The following is a 20,563-nucleotide window of genomic DNA, read 5'->3' on the forward strand; positions in this document are numbered from 1 at the left end:
TGCTGTGAGGCTAGCGCTGTGAGGCTGGCCCCAGGTAAAAAGCTTTCTCCTTGTTTCCTTAAAAGTAAGAAAGCAGTTCTTTGGCATCTCCACGATCACTTATACCTGGGCAGAAAAATACCAGATACATTCCCACCTGGTGTTTCTAGCGGGCTCTTTGCGCTGGGGCGGAGGGAGGGAAACACAGCTTCAGGGTGAAAAGAGGAGTCACTTTTTAAAAAGGTTTTTCATTTCAGAATGTCACATGGAAACAGAAAACCACATAAAACAAATGTTGTCAGCACCACCAATTCTAAGAAATAGACCTTGAGTAAAAAGATGCCATCCCAACGACAGCACTCTCCCTTCTTTCTAGAAGTGTCTACTCTTCTGACCTCTGTGTTATCATTTCCTTACTGTTCTTCATAATTTATTACCCAGGTACATCCCTCAACACTGTCGTTGAGTTTTGCCTGATTTCCCTCAGTTCCTTCCCATCCCTTCCTTTTTTATTCCCTCCCCTCCCATCCTCTGCCTCTCCCCTCCCCTCCCTTCCTTCCTTGCATTTTAATCCCTTTTCATCTGCAGGTTTCCTCCAAAGAAACCATAATGATTTTTTTGAAGCCCTTGCTCTGTAGAGAAAAAAAACCCAAAACAATGCTTATTTATTTACAGCTGTTCTCTGAAGCATTGACTGTTCACAGTTAGCCTGCTTTTCTTTGATTTTGCACAATAAACAGATTCCTGTCATTAGGGTCCAGTGGATCAGACCACATGGCTTAGAGGCAGATGTACCTGGTTTGAAAATCTTGCCTCAGCCACTTACCAACTCTGTGACCTTGAACAAGTTTCTTAACCTCTCTGGCCTGGGTGTCTTCACCTAAGAAAATTGGAAATTGGGAGCCTGGGTGGCTCAATGGGTTAAGCATCCAACTCTTGATTTTGGCTCAGGTCATGATCTTGGAGTCGTGAGATTGAGCCCCGCATCGGGCTCTGTGCTGGGCGTGGAACCTGCTTAAGCTTCTCTCTCCCTCTCCTCTGCCCTACCCCCTGCTCACACACATACTCTCTCATTCTCTAAAATGAACAATTTTTTTAAAAAGAGAAAATGAGAAATAACAATTCCTATCTCATAGGGTTGTATCAAGGATTAAATTGGTACATACCGAAAGTGCCTGGCACAACATACCCACTAAATAATGATCATTGAAACTATTATTATTTCATGAAGAAGGATGTAATTAACTTGAATGGAGAAAAACAAGCCTGCCCCAGATTTTCCTTCTTCTCTGTGACCCCCAACATCTGCCACTTGCTTGGTAGCTGGGCTCCTCAGAGAGGCCACTGGTGGGCGGGATGCCAGCCTGCATTTTGCTTTTGTAGGGAGCCTGCAGCCATCCTTCTTTGTCATGTCCCCACCTGCCCCTTTCCCCATGGGCCCAAGGAGGGTTATGAGGGGCAGGGATGGTGGGCAGCAGCTAGTGCTTGTGCAAGTCAGTAGGGCTGAGTAGGTGCTGGGACTGGGGCATCTGCCTTTCCTTTCCTGGCCCAGCCTCTCACTCTTTTGCCTCCAGTAAATATTTGCTCTAAGACAGGGCCAGCTCTACATCCCCCATCCCAACTCGTCTTGACCCGTTCAAGTGACCTCCACTCAATCCCTCACCAAGGATGGGAAAATCACTAAGTTCCCAGACCACCACGCTAAATGTCATTCTGCTCTACCACAGGGACAGAGAGTGAATGGTCATCTCTCTCAGTGGGGGGGCTGGGACTGTCCATCGTGTCTAGTAGTGGGGATGGTATGTGTAGTTATTGTTTCCCAGTTCTGGGAATTAATAGGGCCAGGTGGGAGAGAAAGCAGAAAAGATCAATCATATTCTCTATATGAAATAAGAAGTAACATATAATATTGTACTGATTTTTAAAATGCTACTACAGGTGTCGACCAGGTTATTATCATCTGGATGGGGGAAACCCGGAGGGCTGTACCCAGTGTTTTTGCTATGGGCATTCAGCCAACTGCCACAGCTCTGGAGATTACAGTGTCCATAAAATCACCTCTACTTTCCATCAAGGTAAAGTATTCTATAGAATTTTGTTTTTAATTGTATAGAGCTTTGTGCTTACAGACAACCTCCTCCTCACCACAGCATGGGACCCTTGCAAAGTCTTTAGCAACTCTCTTCTAGCTTTTAATGGGCATTCTTTTGTCTGGGCAATAAGGCAGATCCTAATGTCTTGAAAAAGTCATAGCTGAACAACTTACTCATACCGGTATATGAATAACTTAAAAGAATAATGAAAAAGAGACCAGATTTTCATCTTCCTGTACTTCCCATCTCTGTGTATTTTAAAACCACAAAAGAGTCTTTCATTTGGATTGGGGGCGTTTATGTGAGTCTTCCTGGAATTCCCATTTATTAATAATACTGCTTTCAGGGGCACCTGGGTGGCTCAGTTGGTTGAGCATCTGACTCTTGGTTTCAGCTCAGGTCATGATCTCCTGGGTCGTGGGATCGACCTGACATTTCTGCTTGAAAGATTCCTGCCCTCTGCCCCTCCTCCCACTCACATGTGCACTAAGTCTCTTTAAAAAAAAAAAAATACTGCTTTCATGTACATTAAATGAGTTAATGCATGTGAAATTAGTTATCAAGCTACAAAACATTATAAAAATATAGGTGACTAGTATTTTCGACTTTGAGTTTCTCTTTGAACATCCTGGGCCCTCTTAACTCACTAAGGTCAGACCCTATTTATGTAAATAAAAGTATGAATTACAGGCAGATGAAAACATGCTCTTATTACAAGAGGCGGGCTCAAAGTCAAAGCAGCTGTGGGGTAGGAGCAGGTGAAGTTGAGCCCCAAGTAGAGAGGGGCATAGGAAATTTTGAGGGCTGCACATGAATGTGGAGCTGTTAAGGAAACCCCACTAGCTATTCAGCTCCAGAACTTTTTAGCAGTCAAGTCTTGCCTTATTTAGTTCAATAGATGGTGAGTTTTGTCCAAATGCAGAGTGGCTTTATTTGTGTTCCAGATGTTGATGGCTGGAAAGCTATCCAAAGAAATGGGTCTCCTGCAAAGCTCCAGTGGTCACAGCGCCATCGGGACGTGTTCAGCTCAGCACGACGATCAGACCCTGTCTATTTTGTAGCTCCTGGTATGTACGGTATTTTTCTTATAGAAGCCAACTTCTAAGGCTAGAAGTCAGGATAGAAAAATGGAGTTAGCAGATGCGAAAACCATATCACCTAGTGTTCAGGAAAGCAGTTATCTCCAGAAGACAGCTGGGGCTTCAGCCCTCTTGACTAAGTCATGATACAATAGAACAGGACTGTGTATCTAAGCAGTCAGACCCTGGATGAGGTTCCTACTTTAGTTAAGTGGGAAGTTTCTAGGTTTCCCATCATGACAAGAAATAAAGTCAGTGGTCAAATCTGTGGATCAACCAAGAAGCAGATAGAAAAGTGGAAATGAGGCATTCTCAGTTTTAACCACTTATACATTGAAAAGATAAACATTAGTGGTTCATTTCATTAGCTAATATGTGATATCCAGGTAAGTTGTCCTCTTATCCTTTCCAAATTTCAACTCTCTCAGCTGTTAAATGGGAATAATAATACCTCCAAGAATTTAACATCAAATGTCATGATGTCAGTGAATTATAAAACATTACGTAACAAATGGTAGTACTGCCAACATGCCTGGGACCTTTACATATTGGTCTGTCATAAGGGCCATGCTGTGAATCATCTAATACATGGAATTACCTTGTAACATGACTGTTTTAGCATTTAGTCACTAACTGTCCTTTGTAGCCAATAGCAGTATGGCTATGGCCATAAGCTGGCTCTTCTGGAAGGGTGGTTGGGGGCACGGAGGTACATTGATTATGCAACTCCAACAGAAATCACCGACATTAATGCAAACTTGCTAACTCATTTGCTTCTCCAGTTTCACACTGATCTCAGTCTTTTCAAATTCTATTTCACAGCCAAATTTCTTGGGAATCAACAGGTGAGCTATGGGCAAACCCTGTCTTTTGACTACCGCGTGGACAGGGGAGGCAGACACCCATCTGCCCACGATGTGATCCTGGAAGGTGCTGGGCTACGAGTCACAGCTCCCTTGATGCCACGTGGCAAGACGCTACCTTGTGGGATCACCAAGACGTACACATTCAGGTAAAAAGAGTGACTACAAGAGGGTCAGGTGACTGAAGTCCACTTCCTTTGTTCATACATTTAATCATTCATTCTCTTAACAAGCTTTTCTTAGCACCTTTCATGTACTGGACACGGTCTTATATACAGAAACAGGACGTGTTTCCTGCCCTCAAGCCCCTGACAGGCTAATGGGAGAAAAAAATAAACAGAATATTACAGTGTGGCTTGGGAGTGACAAGATAGCCAAGGTGGGTCCAGGTATTTTGAACACACAGCAGAGGCACAAGTAACCCACATTGGAGTGATCAAGGAAAGTTTCCCAAGAAAACATGACAAGTGAAGAACAGTTTTCCAAGGATAGAAAGTGGGGAGGAGGGGAAGGTTAGCAAGGCAGGGGAAATAATCATGCTTGAGGACATATTTTGAGTATTAGGAAATCCTAAGTAGTTAATGCATGAGTGAAGTGTGGATAGAAGACAGGAATACAGTGAGAAGTGACGTCAATGAACTAAAGAAAAGAAGTAGGGTTGTTCCTGAAAGTATTCCAGTAAAAAAACAAAACAAAATTTGAAAGACTAGCGCAGGGGATGGTGATAGGATATAGTGAGATATCATAACGCTAAAGAAGTATCGGAAGGGTAGAACGTGAAAGCTGACTTTTGAAGAGTAAGTGAAATGTGCTCAGTTAACAAATCATTTAAACAACGAAACCAAAAATTAATGGTATGTCTCTGGAGGGTCAGAGCTTCTTGAACTCAGCGATGTTCCCGGTATTAAGTTTTGTGTGGCCAAGAATAGAAAGTGGTCTCTGAGGACTTGGACCAGCACTGGATGCCATGACCCCTGGGGCCGGGCTTCCTGCTCTGGGATGCCCTCCGTCACTTCCTATGGTGCTCATGCTCCCTGCGAAGTGAGCAAACTTCAAGTTCAAGCCTACAAGAATGCAACTCTCCATCCTTTATCCTCCCCGAGGCAGGGCTGTGAAGGGGCTTAGCTGTCCCACCTTCTTGGGCATAATTTGTATCATGTGTACAAATTTTAAGACTTGATTTTAAGAGTTGTATTTTTAAGCTGTGGGCTTTAAATCCTGCAGATTAAATGAACGTCCAAGCAGTCAGTGGAGCCCTCAGCTAAGTTACTTCGAGTATCGGAGGTTACTGCGGAACCTCACGGCCCTGCGGATCCGAGCTACTTACGGAGAATACAGTAAGTGACGAAGGGAAGTGAATTTCTCTCTTAGGTTTTAGTTTGTGTCAGCTTTCTAAGACGGCGACAGTCTCCAAACAAGTAGGTAAACTACTTGATGGTCTTGATGTAGGGTCTCTGATCAGGTCTAAATTTTTTATATTCTAGAAGTTGTTAAACGTAGTGTTTCTCTAAAAAAAAGAGGTCAACATCAATGAAGAATGAATGATGCTCCTTTGCTTAAGAGTATCCAAATTTAGATGAAAGCTGATTATTTGAAGAAGAGAACCTACAACAAACGGGTGTGTCCCCTTAGCTAGGAAACGGCATCTACAACACAGCCCTCTGCTCCTCCAGTAGCTGCTCCTTCGGGATTGTACTGGGTGCTACCGTGTTCAGACATCACCTGTATTCCATTAACTCCTCTTATTGGACTTCACATGTGGGGTACTCCAATCCCAATCGCAATTCTTTAAATGTGAGTTCCTTGAGCTTTTTAGCACTTACGTAAGCAGGAGGCATGGTTGGCATGCCGAATTTCCACATCACTAATGAAACACATAAAGCAGGAAGTAGGAAAGGTGTTTAACAATTTATCGAATCTTTACTTTGAGCCACGCACATTATAATATGTGCCTTGTCTCATTTAACTTCACAACCAACATAGGAGGTCCATGCCACGGTTCCTTCTCTTCCACACTTGAGGAAACACAATGGTAGCAAAGTTCTGTGACTTGCCCAATTCACAGAGCTAGTGAGGGTCGAGCAGGAATTTAAACCCTGACGTTCCTGATACCGCAGCCTGTGCATCAGTCATGACCAACGGCTGTACCTCCACCCGCAGCAGGGTGGGTGAACACCACCTGCCTTTGTCAGAGAGTTAAGAAAAATAAACTCCGAAGAGAGGCCCACCTTTAGGTCTTTAAACCTTAGTACTTACGACTTCTAACCTCTTGTCCGAATTGCAGGCACTGGGTACCTTGACAACGTGACCCTGATTTCAGCCCGCCCCGTCTCTGGAGCCCCCGCACCCTGGGTTGAACAATGCGTATGTCCCGTTGGCTACAAGGGACAGTTCTGTCAGGATTGTGCTTCTGGCTACAAAAGAGATTCTGCCCAACTGGGACCTTTTGGCACCTGTATTCCGTGTAATTGCCAGGGGGGAGGAGCCTGTGATCCGGACACAGGTGAGTGAAATGACACCCGGCCCAGGTGGCTGCGGGTGCGTGGGGGACTGGGGGGTTCCCATGGAAGGGAGTAAGACAGCCCCTGCCTTGGGGATCCCCGGGTGGCTCAGCGGTTTAGAGCCCACCTTCAGCCCAGGGTGTGATCCTGGAGGCCCGGGATCGAGTCCCACATCGGGCTCCCTGCATGGAGCCTGCTTCTCCCTCTGCCTGTGTCTCTGCCTCTCTCTCTCTCTCTCTCTCTGTGTCTCTTGTGAATAAATGAATAGAATATTAAAACAGAAAGAAAGAAAGCCCCTGCCTGAACTCATTTTGGAGATGGGAAAGGATTAGGAAGGTAGGGCTGGAGTCAGGGAAGATGGACGTGGGGCTTTATTACACTCAATCCTTTTCATTATGGCAATGCCACAGGGTTGTGGGAAAGGTACCAGGTTACAGGAAATGGCTGTCATGGTTCAGTGCTGGGGGAGGTGTAGTTGGGGTCAAGTTTCAAGAATTGTCTGGAGGGATCAAAGGCAATGTCAGGGCCTGAATGAATGTGCGGACAAATGGTGTCAGGCCATGGGGACGGGGGAGCAGTGTTAGGTTATGGGTCGGAAAGGAAGCTGTATCTACTGAGCATGGGAGAGCCAGGTGAGGGCCAGGGTCGTGGCCAGGTTTAGAGTTGGTACTAGGGCGAAGGTGAATGCCAGTGCTCAGATACCTTGGGGAAAGCTTTGGGAGAGGAAGGTTGTGGTTATTAAGCTCTGCCTCCCACACATCATCCATATTCCAGGAAGTGTATTGTTTTACCCTGCTCATCTCGCTGCCCTCCATTCTTCCTCTGGCTCCCAGGAGACTGTTATTCAGGGGATGAAAATCTTGACATCGAGTGTGCCGACTGCCCCATTGGTTTCTACAACGATCCACACGACCCTCGCAGCTGCAAGCCGTGTCCCTGCCACAATGGGTTCAGCTGCTCTGTTATGCCGGAGACAGAAGAGGTGGTGTGCAATAATTGTCCCCACGGGGTCACCGGTAAGGCCACCGGCTGCCCCCGTCCTTGACGCCATGAATTCTCATGAATAGCTGCTATTCCAAAAATCCCTAGGGAATTATAATTACTTAGGACTAATGGAAATAGGCTCATTCTAAAGATAAGAATGGGCCCGAGAGGTTGATTGAGGAAGGGCAGTGTATGGTTTGTACGGTATGATGTATGGTTAATGGTGTCTTGGGTTTGTAATTAGTTTTCGGATGGAATATCTGGTTTAACTAAGCTTTACAAAATGAACCAAGGTACATAAGGGAAACTTAGTGGCCTTTTAAGTCCAGAGTCACATCTCTCTCTTGGGGCCCCTGGCTGGCTCAGTTGGTAGAACAAGTGACTCTGGATCTCAGGGTTGTGGGTTTGAGTCCCACCTTGGATGTGGAGGTTACTTTAAAAAATAAGTAAATAAATAAATGTCACCTTTTTCTGCTAGTCAGTCTTAAAGAAGAGTTAATTCTTCAGCAACAGCTGCAGTGGTATTGCTACAAATCTGACTTTTCCCCCAGCATCCAGTTAACTGGCAGGAAGCTTCCCTGTGGGGCTGCTATGTTCTACCATCTGGGACCACCGTGGAGTGAAAGAGCCAAGCCCTTGCCCCAAGCACTTTGCTCCTGAAGCTACTGTTCTGGGCTCCAGGGTGGGAAGCTCTTTTGGAGGGTGGCTGGTGCCAACAGGTGACCACTCAGGCTTGGGCATTCATTCTTTCCAGGGGCCCGCTGTGAGCTCTGTGCCGATGGCTACTTTGGGGACCCCTTTGGAGAACGTGGCCCAGTGCGGCCTTGTCAGCCCTGTCAGTGCAACAACAACGTGGACCCCAGTGCCTCTGGGAACTGCGACCGGCTGACAGGCAGGTGTCTGAAGTGCATCTACAACACAGCAGGCGTCCACTGTGACCAGTGCAAAGCAGGCTACTTTGGGGACCCCTTGGCTCCCAACCCAGCGGACAAGTGTCGAGGTAGGACTGCATCCCCAGACAGGCTGGACAGATGGTGTGTGTGTGTGTGTGTGTGTGTGTGTGTGTACGCACACACGTGTATACATACATGCTTGCTAGTGCGCACACATCTAAGAACATACAGATCAGCAAAGCCAGCAGCAGGTAATAGGATGCCACTTTGGTTCCTCTGACCTCCTGGCCTGTGAATAGTCTGGACCTTTTTCTCTTTCAGAGGCCCTAAGACCCTTGCAGCTCTGGAAGACAGAGCTGGAGGATGTTGAATGGATTAAAGCTGGGTGGGAGAAATAAAAGAGGTGGAGCTTACATTCCTGAGTGGAAGAGGAGATGAAATGGGGCCAGGTCGTGTGCCTAATGCCAGGCTAGCAGGCAGGAGCACTGCCAAGCTAATTACAGGACAGCAGTAAATGTGAGCCTGCACACACTGAGTGGGGGGCTGAGCAGCAGTTTAAGAGACCCTCTCAGGAAGTCAGTGTGATTCATGTAGACAAAGGTAACTGTTCCAAGTTCTACTAACGAGACTTGGCTTCCATGCAGCAGTTATTGAGGCACATTCCTTAGGGTTGCTTCAGATCAAAGCATGATGGTATACATCGGTCCTCTTGCTCAACCCTTCTATCAAGCCTCTGTACATGTTATATTCAGGAGGTGAGTTTAGTTCTAGGCAAGTTCAAGTTCAGTTCTAGGGAGCTGGCCTGCCCCACAGACTCACCCCTCAGTCACAAAGGTCCCAGACCAGCCCTGGTACCCAGAATTCAGGGGCTTGTTTGTTAGAGCCTCTGGAGGGCCTCTGGACTTCCAGATTGGAGATCTCCTGGTTCCCCAGGAGGTCTGCAGGAAGCCCTGCACCTCCTACTCATCCCCGATTTCCCAGCCCTGGAAATGCCTGAGGACCTCTGTGCAGCCTGAGGTTTCCACCTGGGAACACAAATTCCACCTGCCCTAACCCCAACCTGTGGGTTAGCTCCAATTTGCTAGAAAGTACCCTGTGATAGGAAGAGCCCACATGTTATGAACAGTACTGAGTTCAAGTCTATTTTTTTTTTTACCAGACCTATTATATTACACTGGTTATGGCAAATTAATCTCTCTGACCCTCAGTTTCTTTATATAGATGAATAAATGATAATTAACTCAGAGTAGTTACAAATATAAAATAAAATAGCTTATAAGAAAGTACTCTGTAATACAGGATATAGCACTAGCCATAGGTGCTACAGTAGTGACTTCACTGGCTTTAGACCATACATTTCTTCACTCAATGATCTTTTGTCCATCACCTACCATGTACCCATTGTGGAGCTGGATACTGAGGTTCTGATGATGACTAAGTCGGTTCCAGTCCCCAAAGAGATCATATGCTAATAAGGAAGATACACAAGTATGTAAGCAAATAATGATATTCTACTTAGATATGTGCTCATATTACTGTGTGCCAAGTGTTTTGTAAGTAACATAGAGCAACCCAGAGAATCACTGTAATTCCCTCAGTGCAGTGTCTCACCCACAGTTATAGCCTAGAACAGTGTGGCCTAGTAGTGCTCAATCAATATGAATGAATAAAGGTACTGTTTTTGTTGTTGTTTTCCTGCATTTCCTACATCAAAGGCAGCAGAGCAAAAGGGAAAGAGCATTGCCTCTTTCCAAGTTCTCATTCTGGTTTGCCATTTACTTGCTATGTGACTAGGATAGATTATTTAACCTCTCTGAGCTCATATTTCTCATCTGTAAAATAGAAGGAGGTTGCTCTGGCATGTCATAGGCCCAGAAGACATGTTATTCCCCTTTTTGAGCAAAGCTAGAGTGCCTACAGAATATCCAACAGGCTCACAATTCCATGGGAGGGAAAAAATAAGTGCCACCAGAAAGGGTGGACTGCTGTAGTGTCTCTTTATGCACACCCACGCCAAACAAACTTCTAGATGATTCCTAAGATCTATCTATGTTAGAAATGTGCTTGGAGGCATAGGCAAGAAATGAATCTAGCACAATGTGAATTGACAAGGGTCAAGAAGGATTCTTTGCCATTGATGATTTGAACTTCTTTTTATCTTTGCTAAACATCCAGTTTCTAGAATTAGTGTGATATGAATGCTTCCTGTTTGTCTGTCTTTTGTCTCTAGCTTGCAACTGCAACCCAGCAGGGTCAGAGCCTGGGGAATGTAGAAGTGATGGCAGCTGTGTCTGCAAGCCAGGATTTGGCGGCCTCAACTGTGAGCATGCAGCACTAACCAGCTGTCCAGCTTGCTATAATCAAGTGAAGATTCAGGTGTGCATGCTACCCAACCCTCATCCGTAGGAGTAAAATCTTTAAATGTCCACTGGGTGGGTCTGTCACACAAGTCCGGGACCCTACTAGTCTCTCTCGGTGATGAGGGTGAGATTAGGATATCTTTAAAAAGTGCTATATTAAAAAAAAAAATCCATATGATGGTGACAGTGCTTCAGGTTTATGCTTATATATACCATTTTAAAATCCCTTTTGGAGATACTATCTCATTTGGTACTCTTGATAACTTAGTCAATTTGTAAGAGAAGGTATTCTGACCTCAGTCTCCACTGAGCAAAGTCTGCCACTTGTTAGTTTCTCAGTCACATGGCCAGGTAGAACTAGGAATCAGGGAATTCTGGGTGGGATTCTTGGTTCCACCTGGCCATGTGACTGAGAAACCGCCAACATTGGGAGACTTTGCTCAGTTCAGTATTCTTTCCACTTATAATATGCCACTTTCTAGTTGTATTTTTTTCCCCAAGAGATGTCTTTGTAGAACAAATGAAGAAAAATACAAATATGTAGAAAATATGAGGAGTCCAGAAGCTGTCAAGGAGGTTCAAACAAGAATGGCCTCCAGAAACTGATATTGTTGTTAATTATTATTTTTTTGCTGGCGTGAAGGGCAGAGGAAGAATAGGCCCAAACAGAACCCCAAAGGTAGAACAGACTCATTTTTTTAAATCTATTTAACCTGCCCTCTCTAGCACTTTCTTTGTTCCACCGTTTTGTTTTTGTTTTTTTTTTTTAAGATTTCATTTATTTATTCATGAGAGACACACGGAGAGAGGCAGAGACACAGGCAGAGGGAGATGCAGGCTCCCTGTGGGGATCCCAATGGGGGACTCAATTCCTGGACCCAGGATCACAACCTGAGCCAAAGGCAGACATCTGCTCAACCACTGAGCCACCCAGGCAGCCTGTTCTAGACACTGTTCTAAGCACTAAAATACTAACTCATTTAGTCCAAGTAATAACTATTCTAGACACTGTTCTAAGCACTAAAATACTCATTTAGTCCAAGTAATAACTATGAGATATTATTATTATTACCCATCTAATGGGTAAAGAAAGTGACTTCCCTAAGGTCACACTCACAGCTAATGAGTAGTGGGGCCAGGATTCAAACTCAGAGATCTGAGCTCTAGCATCTTTAACTACCATGGCATGCCAAGCATTTCTGGGCTTTTAGCTCTTATCCCCTGAGTATGTGGTATTGGAGTGTGACCCCCACTCTCTGTTCTGATCCTCTCTCCTGTGTGGTTTCAGATGGATCAGTTTATGCAGCAGCTCCAGAGCCTGGAGGCCCTGGTTTCCAGGGTGCAGGGTGGTGGTGGAGCGGTGCCGGACGCAGAGCTGGAAGGCAGGATGCAACAGGCCGAGCAGGCCCTTCAGGAGCTTCTGAGAGAAGCCCAGATTTCAGAAGGTGATGAAGGCCAATTTCCCTTTAGACAGAAGGGAATTTCTAATCTTCTACAGATATCAGTTCAATAGGGGTCTATGCCCAGCAATTGCAGAGATAAAAGAACTGTCTGTGACTCTCCTGGGGCTTGAATGATGGAGATAAGAGCGTTGCATGCCTTCATTGACTGGGTTTTTACCATTTTGCCCTAGGCCAGTCAAAGCCACTTTTCCAACCCTCCATCGTGTTCTGGTCCTCTGTGCTAACTCCAGAAGTGCTAATATTCCTTTTACTTGTTGGTATCAGGTGCTAGTAAATCTCTCAGTCTCCAGTTGGTGAAGGCCAGAAGGGAAGAAGAGAGCTACCGGAACCGCCTGGATGACCTCAAGATGATGGTGGAAAGAATCCGGGCCCTGGGCAGTCAGTATCAGAACCGAGTTCAGGATACTCGAAGACTGGTCACACAGATGCAGCTAAGCCTGGAGGAGAGCACGGCCTCCCTGAGAAACACCGTAGGTGTCACCGTGTTCAGGGTACTGAGGATCGCTGCCGGATGGGGAGACCCACCTGCAGTTTCTCATATTTTTTGTTCTACCTGGCAGAGGGTTGGGCTTTTCTTCCTTAAAACCGGTGCATCTGTTCTGTGTTCTTGGGGTTCCTGCAACTTCCCATTTTACTGCATTTATGTTCTTCCTAGCTCATTTCTTGCTAACTGTATCCTCACATTGGCCCTTTCTGTTCTCCGTTCTTGCTGCACACCTCCCAGCTTGTTAGCTCTTAGCAGGCAGGATTTAGTTTTGTTCATGTTTGCATTCTCCGCCCACAGCACAGTGTGTGGCTGTGATACCTGTCTGCTTAATGAATGAATGAAGAGACGAACACATGAACAAATGAAGCAGGGGGTGGTGGTGTAGGGAGGTGGGAAGAAGGAAGGGATCCAGTGAAGACAGGATTCTGAAAAGGGGAAAAAGTTGTTGTCAGTATGATATTTTTAATGATGTGTGGTAGGAGGGAGAGATTTGAATGAGCTTTCTTCTCTTTCTCAGTAAAGAAGGCAATGGTGACAATGTGAGTGAGTAGAAGACAAAGAGAACTGGAAGACAATCAGATACTATGTTGATGAAATGAAGGATTTAAGGAATAATGTATATTGATTTTTCCCCTTATTACAAAATAATGTTTATTGTAGAAAAATTAGAAAATAAATATCCCGTGATCTCATTAATAACCAGTCAAAACATGGTATATAGTCTACTGACTTTAAATCCATATGAAAATACATATTAGCATGTATAGATTTTTATTTTTTTTAAAGATTTTATTCATGAAAGACAGAGAGAGAGAGAGAAAGAGAGGGAGGCAGAGACACAGGCAGAGGGAGAAGCAGGCTCCGTGCAGGAAGCCGGACATGGCACTCCATCCCGGGTCTCCAGGATCACGCCCCGGGCCAAAGGCAGGCACTAAACTGCTGAGCCACCCAGGGATCCCATGTATAGATTTATAAATGCATCTGCATCTATATAGTTTTTTTGAACTTGGATTTCTACTTTATGCTTTTTAAAGATTTAATTATTTGAAAGAGAGAGAGCAGGAGAAGAGGCAGAGGGAGAGAGAGAGGAAAAGAATCTCAAGCAGACTCCCTGCAGAGTGGGGAGCTGGAAACCGGGCTCCATCTCATGACCCTGAGATCATGACCGGAGCGGAAATCAAGGGTCAGACTCTTAGCTGACTGACTCACTTGGGTGCCCTGGATTTCTACTTTATTCTTGTCTGTACTTAAAAAAAAAAAAAAAAGAAAGAAAGAAAGAAAGAAAGAAAGAAAGAAAGAAAGAAAGAAAGAAAGAAAGAAAGAAAGAAAGAAAAGGATGATAGTGAGGAGGGCCTCGAGATGTCTGGGTATAGAATGCTGTGTGGCTAATGACAACTAGTTCTAACAGGGCAGATGCAGAATCTGCTTAGGCTCCAGGGCTGAGTGCAAAGCCTTAACCAAATCTCCTTTTTCTACAGAACATTCCTTCCTCAGATCACTACGTGGGGCCAAATGGTTTTAAAAGTCTGGCTCAGGAGGCCGTAAGATTGGCAGACAGGTAAGGGGTCCCCTGCTTCAGACTACCTCTGCAAGCCCAGACTTGAACAAACCTGGAGGGTGTTCAGGACCTAAGCACCATTTCATTAATGCTCTGGGCTCTTTTCTGGCCTGGAAGCCTTTTTTTTTTTTTTTTTTTTTTTTTAATTTCTTGGCTTTTAGCCTATGTAGGTGGCCACTGGGCACGATCTTTTGGCCAAATGTTGGGAATGGAGGTGATTTTTACCCCAGATTTTTCTGTGACTCACAGTATGGCTCTGGTGTGTGTCACATGTGATTTTTTTTCGGGCTCTGTGAAATCAAGCAGCCTTTGGAAAAGAACACCCTGCAGCTTTGAGGGACTCCCGGGCTCCCACACGGAGCCTGGGAACAAGTAGCAACGAGCTGTTTGCTAGACGCTGGGGGCCAAGGCCGCAGAGGGGCACCTCCTCCCGGAAACCGGCTCTGCGGCCCCAGGGATACCAGGCAGCTCCCCGTCGCCGGTACTGGAGGAGGCCTGCTCTCGGCGGACAGCTCGGCCCGTGGTAGGCGCCGGAATCTCAGACGGAGTCCCGTCGGGGGAGGCCCACGTGTGCCTTTGTAGCCCAGCTGCCTCCTGAGCTTGTCTTTGTTCTGTTGGTCTTGGTTGTTTTCTTTTCTTTTTTTATCACTTTGTAAGCATCTGGGGCACTTTTGTTGACAGGCGCTGTTCCCTGTAGCGGTGGCCCCAATACAAAGCTGCTGCAGCCAAGCTGTGGGGGGCGGGGGGGGGGGGGTCCTGGACGAAGCCCCAAGGGTTAGCGCAGAAGGCCGGCGTTTCGCCCCCTGGGTCTGCTCGCACCACGCTCCCCGCCCGCGCCCCCTGGTTGTGCCGGAAACGGAAAAGATGCCCGGCCGTGCCGAGCTCCCTCCGCAGGTGGCCTCCGGCTTCCTGACGGTTCCTCCGATTGACCCCGGTCAGTTCTCTTGGGTCTTGCTCCGGCCAGCCGTTCCCTGACTGCTCTCCGGTCACGCAGACAAAAGGCCGAGAGGAAGCCCTTGGCTATGAAAACTCCACCGCCTTGTTTTTAACCCTCGCAGCCACGTGGCGTCCGCCAGTAACATGGAGCGGCTGGTAAGGGAAACCGAGGACTATTCCAAACAGGCGCTGGCGCTGGCGCACAAGGCCCTGCGGGAAGGCGGCGGCAGTGGCGGCGGCGGCGGCGGCGGCTCGGACGGCTCAGCGGCGCAAGGGCTGATGGGAAGGTACGTGGGAGGGGGGCCTCACAGGGGCTGATGGGAAGGTACGTGGGAGGGGGCCTCACAGGGGCTGATGGGAAGGTACGTGCGAGGGGGGCCTCGCAGGGGCTGATGGGAAGGTACGTGCGAGGGGGCCTCGCAGGGGCTGATGGGAAGGTACGTGCGAGGGGGCCTCACAGGGGGGGATGAGAAGGTACGTGCGAGGGGGGCCTTGCAGGGGCTGATGGGAAGGTACGTGCGAGAGGGCCTCGCAGGGGCTGATGGGAAGGTACGTGCGAGGGGGGCCTCGCAGGGGCTGATGGGAAGGTACGTGCGAGGGGGGCCTCGCAGGGGCTGATGGGAAGGTACGTGCGAGAGGGCCTCACAGGGGCTGATGGGAAGGTACGTGCGAGGGGGGCCTCGCAGGGGCTGATGGGAAGGTACGTGCGAGGGGCCTCGCAGGGGCTGATGGGAAGGTACGTGCGAGAGGGCCTCGCAGAGGCTGATGGGAAGGTACGTGCGAGAGGGCCTCGCAGGGGCTGATGGGAAGGTACGTGCGAGAGGGCCTCGCAGGGGCTGATGGGAAGGTACGTCCGATGGGGCCTCGCAGGGGCTGATGGGAAGGTATGTGCGAGGCGGGGGCTCACAGGGGCTGATGGGAAGGTACACCGGAGGGGGCCTCGCAGGGGCTGATGGAAAGGGATGTGAGAGGGGGGGCCCTCGCAGGGGCTGATGGGAAGGTACGTGTGAGGGGGGGCCCTCGCAAGGGCTGATGGGAAGGTACATCGGGAAGGGGCCTCGCAGGGGCTGATGGGAAGGTACGTCCGACGGGGCCTCGCAGGGGCCCAGATACTCTGCCTTCCGCCGGGTGCAGCACGCACCGCCCTGGAGGGGCGCCGGGCTTCGCTACAAGATAGTCATCCTCAGGGTCAAGAGAACGAGAGAATTTGGGGAGCAGAGGGGCAGTGGTTGAGCGTCTGCCGTGGGCTCAGGGCGGGATCCCTGGATCGAGTCCGGCATGGGCTCCCGGCATGGAGCCCGCCTCTCCCTCTGCCTGTGTCTCTGCCTCTCTCTGGGTCATCTCTGTGTGTGTCATGAATAAATAAATAAAATCTTTTTTTAAAAAACGGGGGAAAGGACATCCCTTTATGTGTAGAAGAAGAAAAGACCGGTTAAGTGAAACGTGCGTGTGGGTGGCGGGGCCGCAGTGCTGGGGCCGCGGCGGCGGCTGAAGGGTGCGCGCAGACCCGGGCCGCGCGGGGTGAGCTGGGAGACGCGTGAGCTCTGGGGCGGCTGTTGGAGCGTGGGGAGGCCGCCTGCCGCGCGCGCCCCTGCCGACCCCTGGGTTCCGCGGTGAGCCCGCCCACAGGGCTTTTACGCTCCAGGGCGAATGTTTGCTTCGAGGGAAAGGGGGATTCCTCGACCTGTCTTCCCCGCGCCCGCAGGTTGGCGAAGGCCAGGTCGCTGGCCCAGCAGCTGTCGGGGGAGGCGGCGCAAGCCGACGCAGAGGCAGACAGGTCCTACCAGCGAGGCCTTCGCCTTCTCGATGCCGCGTCTCAGCTGCAGCAAGTCAGCGGCCGGGCTTTTCAGGTGAGGGCGGCGGCGGCGGCCTGGGGGCCTCGGGGCCCCGATCCGGTTGGGCCCCTCAGCTCTTCCTCCACGTGGACCCTTCTTGTCTTCCGTCTTGTTGACCGTTGCCTTGTGCTTGGCCCCCAGCCTTTGCCTCTGACAAAGCCTTAGCCCACCTTGTGAACCTGTCAGCCGAGAGCAATCTTCCGTGTCCTCCTCAGTTTTGGGGACCGCCAGAACCTGTGGGAAATCCCGAGCGGTAGAGCGTGATGCTTACCTTTGGGTCCCAGCTGCACTGCAGTTCCGTGTACAGCCGTTCACAAGACTTTCCTTCTTCTCAGAAGTTTTACGTTGTTTCTGACTTTTGTTCTTCTCGGAAGTTTTGCACCGTGTCCGTCGATTCCTTTAACGATTACAAACTTACTGGGTTAGGAAGATGCAGCCCTCTACCTTCGCAAAAAACACTCACAAAAAAACCACTCACACAGATGTTTCCATGCATTGAGGGGGACGCCTGGGTGGCGCAGCGGTTTGGCGCCTGCCTTCGGCTCAGGGCATGATCCCAGGGTCCCGGGATCGAGTCCCATGTCGGGCTCCCTGCAGGGAGCCTGCTTCTCCCTCTGCCTGTGTCTCTGCCTCTCTCTCTCTCTATCATAAATAAAAACAAATCTTAAAAAGAATGTTTCCATGCATTTATAAACCAACATGTAGAATTTAGAGAGAGAGAATGAGAGAGCCAAAACCCGTTTGATGCTTGGGGAAACCGCCGCCTATCGTTCGGCATACTGCTTCATTTCTGTTAGACTTTGTGTCTGGATTGCTGTTGTTTTCAAACAATGGTGGGCAGCTCCTAAGAAGGCTGGCATGGCAACCGATGGGCAGAAAGTCAGATTCCTTCCTTTCTTTGGGCTTACAGGTGGAAATGAAGAGGATTAGACAAAACATTGATTCTCTCTCAAGCCTTGTGACCAGGCGCATGGATGAGTTCAAGCATGTGCAAAGCAACCTGGGAAACTGGGAAGAAGAAACCCAGCAGCTCTTACGGAATGGAAAGAGTGGAAGACAGGTATCCTTTTATGAACTCATGCACTCAACACACAGGTACTGGATGCCTACCATGTGAATATATATGGCAAGAGGCCATAAATACGCAACCGTAGAAAACTCTCCGAAGGTCATGGTACCACCGCTCGTAAATGGAGTAACTGAGATACAGACAGCTTGAAGTAATTAGTTCAGTTCCACCCACCGAATCAAGCCCTCAAACCTGGGGCCTACCCGAGTTCAATTTTGGTCCGGCTTTTTCTACTAGCTTGGCTTTAGGAAGTATCTAGAGTATAGTAAGATTGTGATTTGCAAAACTGTCCTCATCCTTCATAGTGGGCTAGAGTTTGAAACCGTTCTCTATACAGGATGTGTCATTGGGTTATAAAGTTTGCTCTGTCCCGGATTGTGGAAGTCAGTACTCTTAGACTTTCTGGTGAATCACAAGACTCTGCTGTCATGAAGAGAATTGTGTCCAAGTGATTCTGCTGGCAGGAATGCTCTTCCTGGACGTATGTTACAGTTACTCTAATCTTACTCTGTCTGTTTACAGAAAGCAGATCAGCTGCTTTCCCGTGCCAACCTTGCTAAAAGCAGAGCCCAGGAAGCACTAAGTATGGGCAATGCCACTTTTTATGAAGTTGAGAACATCCTAAAGAACCTCAGAGGTAAGCGTTTCATGGTTTAGGTCACTTGAGTATGTTAAAGAAATAACTTTGATTTGTTTTGAATCCCTGTGTATCTGCCTAAACCATAGGTACATTGGGGTATTAATAGACACTTCATAAATATCTTCCTGAAGAAAAAAATTGTATTAATATTTGAAGTAGTGGAAGAATTTTAATTGATGTCAGGTGGCTTGAGGTCTGAACTTTGCTAGGCCCTTTGACTGCTCTGTGCTGACTGTATGACCATAGGCAAGTCACAGCCTTTCCAGACCCTAATGTCCTCTTTAAAGAAAGAAGGTTGAGGGACACCTGGGTGGCTTAGTGGTTGGGTGTCTGCCTTTGGCTCAGGTCAGGATCCCGGAGTCCTGGGATCGAGTCCACATCAGGGTCCCTGCAGGGGGCCTGCATCTCCCTCTGCCTCTCTCTTTGTATCTCTCATGAATAAATAAATAAAATATTTTAAGAAAAGAAAGAGAGAGAAAGAAAAGAAAGAAAGAGAAAGAGAAAAAGAAAGAAAAAAAAGAAAGAAGGAAGGAAGGAAGAAGGAAGGAAGGAAGGAAAAGAAAAAAGAAAAGAAAAGAAAGAATTAAATGATCTCTAAGGTCTTCCACAGATCCAACATCCTAATACGACCCAGATATTTTTCCTTTTCCTTTGTAATCTGGCTGATTCCAATTTAGAATCAATGTGGTTAGTTTGTGGTGATGATAGGAGCAAGCTCTGTCACAGCACCTGGATCCCAGGAAATTTGGGTTTGTGCCTTATGGAGATTTGGCTAAAAATCAGGTTTATTCACTAAAGAGCAAAAAGGAAGCATTTCTAAAGTGTTGGGATTTTCTTCACAGAAAGAAGCTCTCTATCCATTCTGTTCATCCTCCAACTACCATCATTGGCAGCTTAGGGTTTAAGGCTCTGGCTCGAAACTTTGGGCTTCAGCAGTTACTCCTGCTTTTGATCTACTTTGGGGTCTTAATACTCTTGCAGGGCTGGGGACCCAGGGCAGGCTGATAGTCAGTGTCTCTAAGCAAGGACCTAATTTTGGTTCTTTCAGTACCTCGTTTAAGTTCCTTTCTGCTGGATAAGAAAGGGCAGTAACAGCCACAGCTTCTCACACGCTTGCCCCCAGGCAGTAATAACACTCTTCCTGGATTTTTTTCTTAAAAACTTCAGCCCCATTCAATTTCATTTGTAAGTTTTAGAAGCTACTTTTCACCCTCGTGGCAATGTTTTCTTGTCTTCGTTTCAGAGTTTGACTTGCAGGTTGAAGACAGAAAAGCAGAAGCAGAAGAGGCCATGAAAAGACTCCCTTACATCAGCCAGAAGGTCGCAGATGCCAGTGACAAGACCAGGCAAGCAGAAACAGCCCTGGGCGGTGCTGCTGCCGACGCCCAGAGGGCAAAGACCGCAGCCAGGGAGGCCCTGGAGATCACCGACAAGATAGAACAGGTAAAGAGAAATCAAAATGCAGGTTGGCACGAGCAACCCCAAACGCAAGGGTTCTGTGGAAATAGAGCATCGGGCTCTTTCTGACCTCGAGATCTCAGAGTCCTGTGGCCCACGGCAGCCCCAGAGCCGCTTAAGTGCCCCATTTCTTGGTTGATTCACAAGGCTTTCATTGACCGAGACGTAGAGCCTTCATTTTCAGCTCCCTTTTTGGACAACACCAGAGAAGAACCATCCAAGATTGGGTTTTTTGTATCAACTATTGTACTCGTTTCCTAGAGCTTCTGTAATGAAGTGTACCACAGACTAGATGGCTTAAAACAACAGAAGTTTATTCTCTCTCAGTTCTGGAGGCTAGAAGTCAGAAATCAAGATGTCAGCAG

At 47.8% G+C, this 20,563-nt stretch overlaps 1 protein-coding gene across 1 annotated transcript in view; it reads left to right on the forward strand.

The window, feature by feature from the left end:
- The window catches only part of LAMC2 (laminin subunit gamma 2), a 56,226-nt gene that overhangs the window by 29,498 nt on the left and 6,165 nt on the right, over positions 1–20,563 (forward strand). The window contains exons 5-20 of the mRNA XM_049112145.1: positions 1,918–2,054; positions 3,017–3,139; positions 3,974–4,163; positions 5,239–5,351; positions 6,299–6,517; positions 7,349–7,531; positions 8,254–8,499; positions 10,623–10,768; positions 12,041–12,197; positions 12,480–12,685; positions 14,181–14,260; positions 15,319–15,483; positions 16,902–17,046; positions 17,942–18,091; positions 18,623–18,737; positions 19,984–20,183. Of these exons, the coding sequence (XP_048968102.1) occupies positions 1,918–2,054; positions 3,017–3,139; positions 3,974–4,163; positions 5,239–5,351; positions 6,299–6,517; positions 7,349–7,531; positions 8,254–8,499; positions 10,623–10,768; positions 12,041–12,197; positions 12,480–12,685; positions 14,181–14,260; positions 15,319–15,483; positions 16,902–17,046; positions 17,942–18,091; positions 18,623–18,737; positions 19,984–20,183 (2,575 nt within the window). The remainder of the gene's footprint in view (positions 1–1,917; positions 2,055–3,016; positions 3,140–3,973; positions 4,164–5,238; positions 5,352–6,298; positions 6,518–7,348; positions 7,532–8,253; positions 8,500–10,622; positions 10,769–12,040; positions 12,198–12,479; positions 12,686–14,180; positions 14,261–15,318; positions 15,484–16,901; positions 17,047–17,941; positions 18,092–18,622; positions 18,738–19,983; positions 20,184–20,563) is intronic.

Source organism: Canis lupus, chromosome 7, assembly GCF_003254725.2.
Source record: "Canis lupus dingo isolate Sandy chromosome 7, ASM325472v2, whole genome shotgun sequence".
Lineage (NCBI taxonomy): Eukaryota > Metazoa > Chordata > Mammalia > Carnivora > Canidae > Canis > Canis lupus.